The sequence below is a fragment of the Sinocyclocheilus anshuiensis genome, unplaced genomic scaffold (assembly GCF_001515605.1).
Source record: "Sinocyclocheilus anshuiensis isolate Anshui unplaced genomic scaffold, SAMN03320099.WGS_v1.1 scaffold590, whole genome shotgun sequence".
Lineage (NCBI taxonomy): Eukaryota > Metazoa > Chordata > Actinopteri > Cypriniformes > Cyprinidae > Sinocyclocheilus > Sinocyclocheilus anshuiensis.
The window spans coordinates 213,854-227,418 of NW_015544192.1; the positions used below are offsets into that span (position 1 = coordinate 213,854).

Sequence of the window (13,565 nt, forward strand, 5' to 3'; positions counted from 1 at the left end):
AAATTGCATAGAAGAGTAGAGAGAATATGAGAGTAGGCTGTAAAAGTCTCATTTTGTTCATCCCCTCTTCATCACTTCATCCTTCTCAAGCCTTCACTGCCTTGTGGCCTACAAAGCATAGGATGTTGTGCAGGAGAGAGGAGTGAAGGCATGGGAGATGCTCAGGCATTTTATGGTAGACACAACAGAGCAAATGACTACATAAGTAGACCCATTTATTTCACCTAGTACAGATACAGCAATCTTTTGTTTGTTTTTGGAAATCAGGGCAGAGAGAAGAAAACTTACAAGTTGCAGCAGAACAGGACGACCTATTTACGCCTTTGCAGTGTACAAGGAAGAATGCATTGAACGTATTGTACTTACTGTAAATGTGGTAGTCTGTAAATGTTTTTCCCTTGCAGGCAGAAATTGCAGAACTATACAGGGTACAGTGTGACAGGTGGGACCTGTGGATGCAAATATATATGTGTGAACAGAACAGATGCTGCATTAGGGTGTAACTAGTCATGCAAACATAAATCCATCAAATTCAAGCCTCTTGAAAATTAACCTCAGATAACATTTTGAGGATGAAGTGATCACATTATTAAATGAAAAATGAATGATAAATCCATATTGCATCCCAGCCATGCTAACATACATAATATTGCTTCAAGCTCAGATTTCTCTGTAGGACAATCCTTTATTATAGAATTTATGTATGGGCAAGGGGCTTGATGGGGCTTCTGTAATGTGTTATTTTTTTATATAGTTAAGAATTTACATTAGCTGTGATACCATTTAAAAGTCTGGGGTAAATAAGATTTTAAAATAAGAAATTAATACTTTTATTCAGCAAGGGTGCATTAAATTGATAAAAAGTGACAGTAGAGAAATGTATAATTTACAAAAGATTTCTATTCTTTAAAAAAATACAGTTCTATTGAAATTCTGTTCAGCAAAGATTCCTGGAAAGAAAATGTCATGATTTCCACAAAAATAATCAGCATCAAAACATTGATAATGATGAGAACCATTATTAATAATTTATAACCAGTAATAATTGAGTATCAAATCAACATATTATTTTTCTATTAAAAGCAGTAATGGCTGCTGAAAATTCTGCTTTGCCATCACAGGAATAAATGACATTTTAAAATATATTTGAAAAGAGGGTAGCACTTTATTTTACAGTACGTGTACTTCCCTGGTACATACATGGTAAATATCTTGTACCTACAGGCAAATGAGTGGTAACACAAGGTACTTACCTGAAGTGTATGTACATGGTAACAAATAAGAAACACGGATGTATTTAACAGTCGTACATGCATGGCAATTAGTTTGTACATACAGACAAGTGTGGGTAATAACAGTCACTTACAGGTAGTGCCCGTACATGGTAACTAATTAGATACTTTACTGTACTTACTAATGTATATACATGGTAAATATGTAGTACTTACAGACAAGTGGGTACAAATCACCATGTCCTTACAGTATAAACATGGACCCAAGGTACTTATTGAGTAATTGATGGTAGGTGCCATTGCAGTTAACTTGCCTTATCTTTAACGACACTGATTCTCTTAAAGGGGTCATATGATGCGATTTCAAGTTTTCCTTTCTCTTTGGAGTGTTACAAGCTGTTCGTGAATAGATAAGATCCCTGAAGTTGCAAAGACTAAAGTCTATTTTGGAATTATACAGTAGCTACCAGACTCATATTTGCACTTACAACTCCTGATTGTCATGTGTCTAAATCACTATTTAAAAGGGCTGTGCCTGCTAAGTATTAACACTATGCAGCGCTTCACAGTTACTGCCGTGTTCCCAACCTCCAAACTGCCATGGCACCTATCATCAATTACTCAATAAGTACCTTGGTCCATGTTTATACCCCCCAACTTGAGTACCGCATAACGTATTCTGTACATTAACTAATAGTTACATACACCAGTACGTACATAGGAAGTATATGGAAATAGGACTGTAAAATAAAGTGCACCATTTTACATAAACATTACACAGGAATTACCAGTTCTTCAAACTTTTTTAAACTTTACCATGTATAGACCATTAGTAAATATAGTAATATGTCTTATTAGTTACCATATACTGACACTACCTGTTAGTGACCGTTATTACTCTCACTTGTTGGTAAGTACTACATATTTACCACGTGTATACCAAGTACAGTATGTGTCTTGTTTGTTACCAACCATGTATATACCATTAGTAAGTATAGAATTGTGTCTTATTAGTTACCATATACTGATACTACCTGTAAGTGACTGTTATTACACACACTTGTTTGTAAGTACTACATATTTACCACGTGTATACCAAGTACAGTATGTGTCTTGTTTGTTACCACATAATACCACATTTTTCTGTAGGTGCTTTACCATGTACATATCATTAGTATGTACAGTAATATGTCTTATTAGTTACCATATACGGATACTGTAAGGACATGCCTGTTTGTACCCACTTGTCCGTAAGTACTATATATTTACCATGTATATACATTAGTAAGTACAGTAAAGTATCTAATTAGTTACCATGTACGGGCACTACCTGTAAGTACCCACACTTGTCTTCTAATTGCCATGAATGTACGACTTAAATACATCCGTGTTTCTTATTCGTTACCATGTACATATACACTTCAGTTAAGTACCTTGTGTTACCACTCATTTGCCTGTAGGTACAAGATATTTACCATGTATGTACCAGGGAAGTACACGTACTGTAAAATAAAGTGCTACCGAGAAGTCTTTCAAAAATATTTAAAAAACCTTATGGACCCCAAATTTCGAATGTTAGTGTAGGTTACGCCAATATGTTTAATAAACTAATAGCACTGATTCATGTTCCATTCACATTTATGAAGTGCATTAACCTCTGCTGCAGTTTCAGGTCCAATCAAATGGGAAAGAATAAAACTATAATAATCTAACTTCAGAGTTTGTGAGCATTGCCTCAGGTCATTTGCCGAAACAGAAGTTGTGCATGTCAGAGACACCCTTACAGTCATCCAATCAGAGCACATCTTGACTACACTACAAAGGGAAGAGCTGTCAGTTTTTGGTGGTGCTGCAAAAGCTCAGGGTTATGTTAGGCAAGGAGGAGAATCTGGTGTTGAGGCAGGCGAGGGTTGTGCTCTGATTCAATAACACTGGTAAGAACTCATTATGAATGCATAGGTAGCCTCCAGCTTCTGTTTCTCCTGAGCTTTCCAGGATTCCTGGCTCTCCATTTTTCTATCTCTTCCTCTCCACTCTCTCCCACACCATTCTCATGGCTTCTCAACTGTGATGTATTTGAATCCGATCGATCATTTCGACTAATGCTGAGACGAATTGATTTGGAACAGAGAATGGAAAAGATCTAATGTCATCTTTTTTCCCCCTTTAATGTGCTATATGTATATATCACATCAAGGAAGGGTTGCATTGATAAACATCTGGTTCTTTTGACAGGAGTTCAAGTATTTTATAAAAGCAGTCTTGGTGCACTGAATCTAAACTACAGGGATGCAGGTTTTGCAGCGAGAGCCCAGCAGCATGAGCAGATCTCATTGTTTCTGCCTTGTGCAGAGAATGGAGCGGTTCCTCGGTACAGTTCTCCCGCTGTCACATTCAGCCTGTGATAATTGATCAGAGAGCAGAGAATGACTCAAAACAACAGAAAAGGGGAATGACTCATCTGCAATGATTTTTTGTAATTCTCAGCTCGTGTTCAGTCTTGCTGGGATTGCTCTGTTAAACGGTATCCATTGAAATTGTGGTACAGTGATATTGTTCTAGTCTCAGACATTCAGGTTCAAGGTTGACAGAATCATTTTCAGCAGAAGAAATACAATAGACCATTTTTGATACAATTGATCTAAAATTACATTTAAAACCCCTTACAAAAATATTACTATTATGTGGTGATGGTGTCAGATGGAATGCCATAAAATTTTTACTTATACCATGGTACTGAATGGTTATCATATTTATATACCAATCTGGCTTCTCAAGAATACCATAGAACTACCAAGGCAAATGTCCGTAAGTGTGTGTGTGTTTGTGCTTTTTTAAAAAGTGTATTTACAGGCTACTTTAATTCAACACTTACAAGTATTAAGAAATACCATATTACCATGTTTTTCTGACATTTACCATAGTGGTTTTAAGGTACATTTATAAGTACCTTTGAGTACCATGTAAATAGCAAATTTCAGTACCATGGTATATCTTAAAGTACCATAGTATTACCTTCCCTTGTGAAAATTAACCATGGTTTTATTATAGTAAAATTGTAGTAACCATGTTTTACTACAAATACCATGGTTAAACTATGATTAGTGTAGCAAACCCATAGTTAATTTGTGTTACCATGATTTAACTATAGTAACCATGTTTTTTTGTTTGTTTAATTTGTAGTAAAACCATGATTAATTTTTGTAAGGGTTGGTATCGCCACCATGCTTTTTTTGTAAAGGAAAAACCTTGGCAATAATTTTCAAAAGGCCATTGTGGTATATGGTATCAGATACTGAATGATTTCTGTTCTCATATTTACATGGTACTCCAAGTTAGTTTTCAAAAAATGCTATACAATCACTATGGTAAATGTTTAAAAACAATGGAACTGCCATGGTAAAAAAAAAAAAAGCCACAGTATTTTTTTCATAAGGGTAACATGTCCATAAAATCCATGGTATTACCATGGTACTTTTTGTTACTTTTTTGTCAGTGAAGATGTCTGTACTGTACATCAATTTCGTTCAGTTTTTTCTATGATGTTGATGGCTGTCGAGCAGCACCCTTTGGCTAGATGTAGAGATGGTTGTGTTTGTTTGTGTGTGTGTGTGTGTGTGTGTGTGTGTGTGTGTGTGTGTGTGTGTGTGTGTGTGTGTGTGTTCCGTTGTGAATCTAAATATGTACCTGTCTCTGGGCAGCATGTCAGTAGTCCTTGGCAAATTGAAGGAAAATTCCTGACCTTGATTTGCAACAAACAAAAACAAAAAAACTGGCGGCTTTAACATTCAGCTGAACCTCCAGAGCCACCTCCCTCTTCCCCTTTCCTCGACAACAGCGTAGTACATGGCTGTTTGGGATGGAGAGCCTGTGTACGCTGCTTTGACAGCTTGTCAGGCCATCCCATGATAATGAATTTCAAATGCTAGATATGCTCTCTGTAGCCAGCAGCCAGTGTGTTCTTACACTGTTTGTGCTCTAACAGGGTGATCTACGGAAGCTCATGTAGTGTGTGTGTGTGGATGCCTAATACAAGCTATATCACAACATGATTCATACATAAGATTTATTATGGTGAATTCATACTCGTACTACCATCTGAATGTCACAGATGTCATATGTCAGTTAAATCGGCTTTCGGATCTTCGTTTTTCTCATTGTCTTTTCTTTCTTCTCCCTGTCTTTCTCTTCTAAAGGTCAAATGAGCTTCTCTGAGATATTCTGAGAGCTTCTTTGCTGCTGAATGCTGGGATAGTGCCTTTGCTATCGATTCACCACTGTAACCACCATTTTGTGTTTTCTTTTCCTCTTTTTCCATCTTCTCGCACTCTGTATCTTTTACTGTCTTTTCCATCTGGACTCACTTTTGTATCAGTTCATCTGTTTGTTTCTACACATGTGCTTTGTTCTTCCCCTCATTTTTATCCCCCACTTCAGTATGTACTTCCCATTTAATTTCCATCTCTCTCCAGAGGACAGCTTTATTGCTCAGAGGTTGTTCTTTCATAGTTCATGAGACTTTAATGGGGTTTTCAGATATATTTCAATTAAGTATCAACATCATCTCAGATGCTTCTCATAAAATTCTATCCTTTAGGAGAATAAAAAAAGTAAATTGTTGACAGTGAGAATATAGAGCTGTAAAACTAATGTGGACAGCATAAAGTAGTTAATTTAATGTGAAATATAATATCATTTTAATATTGAATATAAATACTACTAAATAATATTATTAATTTCTAGCAATAGTTTGATGAGAAATATTTGAGTTCATCTTGAAATATCTGTTGACCTAAGGTTTTAGCATCTTGACAAAACTGAGTACATCTTGTTTATGCATAAATCTGATTAATAAGAACATGCCATGGTTTTTCTCTCAGTCGGGAGGTCAGGGACTGATGTTGGGCAAAGGGGTCTGGATCATTCATGTTAAAGGTGTTCAGTGGTGTTCAGTTCTGGGCTTTATGCAGGCCAGTCAAGTTCTTCCACTCCAGACTCGGTAACCATTTCTTTATGGACCTCGCTGTGTCATGGGACTGAAAGGGCCCCTGTTTTGTCTTCACTGGAATTAGAGTCTAGCCAAAACCCATTAATTAGAGGGCCAAGTATTGTATTAAAGATATCATATTTATGACAATCCTCCTCTCCCTCATTCTCAGTAATTTCTCCGTAATCTCCTCTGTAATTTCTCTATATTAATTTTCTGTCCGTTGTTTGTGTTTGTGTTCCTCTCATGTCTTTTCTCCCTTCTGTGTTTTTCCTCTGCAGCCTCTCTGGAGAGTTCACCGTAACTTGAGCATTCCTGGAGATCCTCTGTTCCTTGTCCATCTTCTCAGACGTCCACAGCACACACCAGACTCTGCAGTCTTCCTCCAGTCCAGTTCTCTTAAAACTCTCCTAAAGCAGATCTAGACCCTCCCTCTGACAGTCCTAAAAATGGATCCAACTGATCTTCAGTAGCTCTTTACAGCATATCAGATCCAAACTCGAAGAATCGCCTGGACTACTGATGTTCTCTTTTGGACATTGTGAAAGACCTGCTGCTGAATTATCTTGTTTGTTGTATGTAATCCTTTCTTCCTGGCAGTGCTCAGCACACAGCCTGTTAGCAAATCAGACTAGCATGATGTTCTATGACATGCCCTGGACTTCCTGGAACAGTACGGAAGAACAGTATCTATCTATCTGTCTCTCTAGATAGCTGTCTGGCTAACTAGCTATCTATATAGGTAGCTATCTAGCTAATTAGCTATCTATAGCTAATTTGTCTATCTGTCTATTTAGCTAGCTAGCTAGCTAATTAGCTCTCTATATCTAACTTGTTTATCTAGCTATCTGTAATTGAAATATACATTTATAGCTAGCTATGTAGCTTATCTAGATAGGTAATCAAGCTGTCTAGCTGGCTTTCTAGCTATCTCTTCACCTGTTAATATTCTAACGAAATAGCAACATGTGGACTCCACCCTTTGCACGTCTGAATATTGCTCGTCTCTTCCTCTCTCTTGTGTCTGCCGTCTCTTAGTATAATGTAAACTGTCTGGTCGGCTTGCTTGGTTAGTTGTCTCTTTGTCTTTGTATGTCCCCAAGCTTGAATTCCCTCGCCATCCATCAAAAGCAAGATCCTGCAATTATGTATCCCGTAGACTGAACTGCACTGTGACTGTGACCAGGTCTCTTAAAAGACAAGCCCACCCTTCCACAGGGAGCTGCGTTCCACCCCAAATCCTTCTTTCATCGCTGGACCAAATGCATTATACTCTCATCTCTTGATCCGGAGCCAATCTTAGGGTTTGACTCATGGTGGAATTCAATTAGAAGGCAGGATGAAGCAACTGAGCTCAGAGCTGTGAAACTGCAAAGAATCAGAAATGTGAGACAATTCTTTTTTCTTCTTTTTTTTTTGGTTATGAAGGCAGGAGAAAGAAAAATAAATGACATGCCTCTCTGAAGTCTCATCCTGCCATTGGGAGAGACAAGGAAAGGAAAGGAATGTACTTTTAGGTATGTAATGGCATAATTATTAAAAAGTGTATAAACATTATTATTTTGGAGAAAAGAAGATGCGAGATGGAGCCTTGAACTTCCCATTCACTGTATCTTTTCCTCACAATCCTCACAAAGGCATCACTGTTAATATGACATGGCCATTTACTGTTACCTTTTTAACTTGGAAGCACATGGAAGTACTGAATCAAATGAACTGTGTCTTTGTACGCTTTGATCATTGCCATCTTTGTTTCAAACTTCCATTACTTACAAGAGCCTCAGACATCAACAAGGCTTACCACAAAGATACTTACCACAATTGTAGCATGACTCCGCAATATTGCACACCTTCCACAAAGGCGCCAACACAGTCGCCGATAAAGGTCCATGACAGCGCAGACCCGCCATTGATTAACCAGAGCGGCTCCAGTTGTTTTGAGGGCTACAGTAATAGGTTACATGCTGCTGATCATGGCATCCGGCCATGCCTGTGATGGAAGGTTTGCCTTACAAGATGCTTTAGATTGCAATGAGATCCAAAAATTGAGTGGTATCGATTAGACCTTGTCGATTAGATCTCATATTGGCTCTTGTTTGGCTCACAGGATGGAGTCAATACTGGGAATCTGGGGGAAAGCATGTTCCAATTAAAAACTAGCTACCATTTCATGCCTTTGTGGGGCCTTTGTGTTTTTTATAGGTCAGAGAGGGCTCAATGCCAGGGGCTTTTGATGACTGAGGAAACTTGTGAAGGGCTAAGAGGGTGAAAACCGAAATGGTCATTGGTTTTATAGCTGATAAACTAGAATAGAGAATTTGTGGTTCTTTAGAGAGAAGTTTTTAAAAGGAAATCACATTTTTGCTCAAAATGCTTTTGTCTTGTACAGTTTAGATGAGCCATAGTAGGAAGTGACAAACAATACACAAGCAACTCTAAATCAGCTATAAAAGACACTGAAGGAGAGTTTTTGTTCTTTTCATTTGGATTAGATTATTAGATGGCAAAATGTTCACCCACAAGGGGTTTGTTTTTGATTTGAACTTTATGAGACCATCTCATGGTACATTAACCGCAGAGTTCAAGTCAATTCAAATTGTTCAGCAAAAACTCAACAACAGCATACTGTCGATTCAGACTCTTAGTTCGCCTTAGGGTGTTTTTGTTATTTTCTAAGAAAAGTGCATATGAATTATTTAATTTTTTAAAGATGAAATTTTATAGCATATTCTAGAGCTGTACAATATACTAAAATTGTGTTTAATAATCACATTAAAAAAGATACACAGTACTTCTATATAAAAAATATAATATTATATATATATATATATATAACATTCTTTGAAACATGTCAGGATCAAATAATGATTTAGTCATTCTCACGAGAGTCTTCAAATAAAAATAATGCCCACAATGAAAAACAAAAAGGCAAACACTAATGATCCTTTTTGATTTTCAAGACGGTAGACCTTGAAAAAACACATTCATAATAATAATAATGCACAAATGTACAAGGATAATTAATGAATTAACATTCCCTGTCTGCTCTTTTATTTGTGAGATTGCCTTTAGATCCACAAAGACTCCAACACTTCTTTGAGGAATAGAATATGACTTTTGTTAGATACGCACCTCTCTGCCAGTGTAGTTCCATCTGGCATAATATAAAAACGTGTTCGATTGGCATTCTAACTCTAGAAAGTTGTACCTTTGACTGTGGAGCTGCGTTTAGTGGATTATTAATGTCCACACATGTACTGATGTAGTCCACGTTGGTTCTTTTATCAGCTCTGAACTAGATTGGAGAGCTGAACGGCACACCTGCACACAAATCAAGTGATCGTTCGCCTCAACAACTGCACAAATTACTCAATGGATATACTGAGGTTATTTTCTTGCATACATTATATTGTTGATATTTTGATGTGTTCATGCACACACTTACACCACCACACCGATAGAAATGCATAATGCTGTACACATTCATTTAAATAATGTCCGTTAACATTTACACCCATAATACACTATAAAAAAAACAGTTTTGACACTATGCGAGCATGTTTTTATTATTGTGGTTATTCATTTCTGATGTTTTGAATTCGGAAGGCATGCAGACCAAACTCTCAGACCCCTTTTCCTCTATATCCATATAGTGTGCCTACTCATTAATATTCATGAATATGTTAATATTCGAATAAACATATTAATATAACAAGGCCATTCTTTGTGTTTTATTGAACCCAAGAACGATTTGAATCCGATGCTTATTATGGCTGTTCATTAGGTGATAATGCGTGAAATGGTCTTTATTTAACTGGTTTGATTTCCTTTTAATCATACTAGATTAGGAGAGTGGACAATAAACAGGATGTAGTTCTTTTAAAGGATTTAAAAGAGAAGTGCAACCAATAAAATGGATGTCTGGTGTGTTCAGTGGCTGGTTTCAACGGCACATTAATGTAGATTGATATTGACTGCGCTATGTCTTACACGTATACAAGGCAGCAGTGAGAACGTCATCACCCACAAAGACACACGCACACACTTTGTTCTCTTGCTGACGGTAAAGATTCAGGGTACCTTGTGGGAGAGAGTGAGAGATGAACAGACGGAGAGATATGACAGCCCATCACTCCACCTCAATCCCTCTTTACTCTCCAGTGACTCTACCTAAGACATTCTCAGCATTTTACAGCTCTTTCTTTCAGCCAATCTCTCTCTCTCTCTCTCTATCTCGTGCTCTTTTTCTTTATATTCTTGACTGCATTTGCACTTGCTCTGTCCTCTCATATCTATTTCTGAGCTGTTTCCATATCTATCCATTTAAAATCCTTCTCTCTGCTCCCTCATACTTGCATGCACCTTTCCTCAATCGTGCCATCTCTGTCACGACTATTAAAATTCAGCAGTATTGCAGTCTCTGTGTATCTATAAATACATACTTAAATATATGTCAGCCCTCACTCTCCAGCACAATTCTGCAGCACATATAGGCGATATATGCAAGTATGAGCCTTCTGGGTAGCTACATACCAACATTGGCTGCCATTAATGATGGCCCATTACTAGAAAGGACAAAAAGGCTTTTTTCACACTGCACATAACTGTTTTTCATATCTGACCTTTTAGATGGACTCTACGTGCTGCTCTTTTGCTAGTGATGAAATTCTACTTTTTGTACAGCAGTATATACAATTTCCAGCAATATCTGTTCAAATGCTTTGAAAGAAGAAACATTTCTTATCATTATCCATATATATATATATATATATATATATATATATAGCATCTTACTGACCCCAGACTTTGAAAATTCGGCATATGGGGGGTTCATCAACATTTGAACTTGTTCATTGAAATATATATATATGTTTTCCACAAACATACATTTCATTAGAGTGATCTTTATTTTCTTATTTTATCTTATTTTACATGATGACATTACATGATCACTCATTAAATCTACTTGTCCTTAGACCATAACTTAATAATTATAGATTAAAAATATATTAAACCTAAAATATATAAAAACATATAAATATCTTATAAAGAATATCATATATATAATATATTTTAAAGAAGTTTGCTATGTCCTGACAGCAGGAAAGGGTTGATTTAAACAAAAATGTTTAGAAAGTTTATCAGGTGTCTCTATACTTTTTTCTAGCATTGTCAGGTATTTAAGAAAATTTAATCCTGAGGGTCTTATTTCCATATTTAGTCACAGGTATGATGAGTTTATGGTTTTATGGGGGTTTATTATCATTTTAGAACATTTTTAATAATTATAATTTGGAGTCACTTTGCTCATATTTTTTGTCATATTGCATAACTCTGTAACAAATTAAAAGATATTGTTTGGGATTTTCAGATAATTTAATTTTAAGTAGATAATATTTCTGCCTAGAGCAACACCTATACACACACACACACACACACACATATATATACTGTATATATATATATATATATATATATATATATGCAAAATGATAATGTCCGTCTGACTGTCAGATTTGAAAATCAGTTTAAAACTATCTTGTAATCTCATTCATTCATTCATTAATATAATGTATCTCCTGAATTTTACTTGCTTTAGATAAAAGCATCTAAATTAATTCATATAAATATGTCCACATACCAGAACTGGTCATGATTATGCAGGTAGGAACACACACTCAGCTCAGGACAGAAGTGAGCATTACTGGTCTGAGGCTGTAGGCCACAGGCGGTCTCGCTGCCTCAAGGCAAAACAGTCATTATGTGATCAATGTGTAAATGCACTTTTGGTAGTCTGTATGTGTCTTCTTAGACATAAAGGTGGCTATGTGAGTGTGTTGTTGTGCCGAGAGAGTCCCCAGCCGAGGGGATGTCTGGTGGTACCTCAGCCCTTGTCAGAACGACACAGTGGGCAGCCAAACACTTTCTCCAGCCTTCAGGCAGCGGTGCAGATGGAAAGCTGCAGTGATCCTGCTCATTAAAACTTTGCACTGGTCACTAATGATGTCCTGTTCGCCTTCCTGCCCCATTCACTCTCTCTGCATTCTCATTCTTTTCTGTCTCTCGCTCTCTCTTTCACATTTCATTCCTTTTTCACTCCCTCGACCAACGCGTAACAGCGACTGCAATGCTTTCATGCTGACAGTGTGTCTTTATCATTCACACACACACCAAAACAAACACCAAGACTTCTTGAACAGTTGCACAAAAGGGCACAATACAGGCTCTCAACACATGGCATGACAGCAGCCAGACAATGATTTCAGTTTGACGGAAAGATTTGTTGTTGTTGTTTTTTTTTTGGGAAAACCATACTTGACTGAGGAAGTTGTCATCATTGTATAAATTTGCTTTGCTAGCAGCTTCTGAATAAAATGTATGTTCCAATTATGTTTTCAGTTCTGATTTTTGCATTTCTGATCAAATCATGGCTGCAGAAAAAAAAGAAAAGATTTAATGAATTAAAATGAGCTAATGAAACAATACTTTTTGTCACAGCTTAATTAGAACTTCGTTATGTTCAGTCCACTTACATTTGTATAATGTATGTCTACTTAATCCATTTTGTTGAGGCATAAATCATTTTATTGCATGCCATTTGCAGTTCCCAGCATGCTTTGGTTGGAACTTGATGGGGTGAACAAATGTTGATATTAAATCTAATTTTGTCTTTTTATAAGAAGGTAACAGGGGAAGACCTAGTAGAGCATAATTTGTGTTGGGTTTTAGAAGAGTTTCTGTTATGAATTACCATTGTGTTGAAGAGTGGAGCTGATTCTGAGTCTGATTTCGCTCCCCTAGTGACGTTGCAAAGGGATCTCATTATAATATTACCACCCCTTAATCTGGAAGTTTCCACCCACAGCGCCATCAGTTGATTTCGTAAGTGACAATGGTGTACCAGTTCTAATGCCATGGCGAAAGTTTGAGCACAGAACACTATTTAGAGTCCCAGCCTCAGAGGAGACAACAGAGCAGTGGATTTAATTATTTATTTACTGTATATTACGCTGCTGCCACACAGATGTAAAATAAACAAGCGATTTATTTCCCAGCTGTTTACCTTCACAGACATAACCGACTGTTTTTGTAACTCATGTGTTTTTAACATAAACTTGTGTGTGAATGAGAACTTAGTTTAGTACTCACATGCTGTGACAGCCGCTTTCTGTACGTGTGCACTCAGAAAACCGTATATCAGAAGTTTAAACAAATATTGTTTAAAACGCAAGATTTCAGCACGATAAACATGAAACATGTTTTTAGCAGGTACAAGCTGTAATGGCGTAGCTCTATTCTGGAAAAGGGGGCGGGGAGCAGCAGCTCATTTGCATTTAAAGAGACAA

The 13,565-nt window shown here is 36.9% G+C and overlaps 1 protein-coding gene across 2 annotated transcripts in view; it reads left to right on the top strand.

Annotated features, from left to right (window-relative positions):
* LOC107696530 (sterile alpha motif domain-containing protein 12) overlaps positions 1 to 6,962 on the top strand; it is an 89,777-nt gene extending 82,815 nt beyond the window's left edge. For both annotated transcript variants that reach the window (XM_016496890.1, XM_016496889.1), the window contains exon 5: positions 6,501 to 6,962. In XM_016496890.1, the coding sequence (XP_016352376.1) occupies positions 6,501 to 6,523 (23 nt within the window). In that variant the 3' untranslated portion in view covers positions 6,524 to 6,962. The remainder of the gene's footprint in view (positions 1 to 6,500) is intronic.
* The last annotated feature ends 6,603 nt before the right edge of the window (positions 6,963 to 13,565 follow it).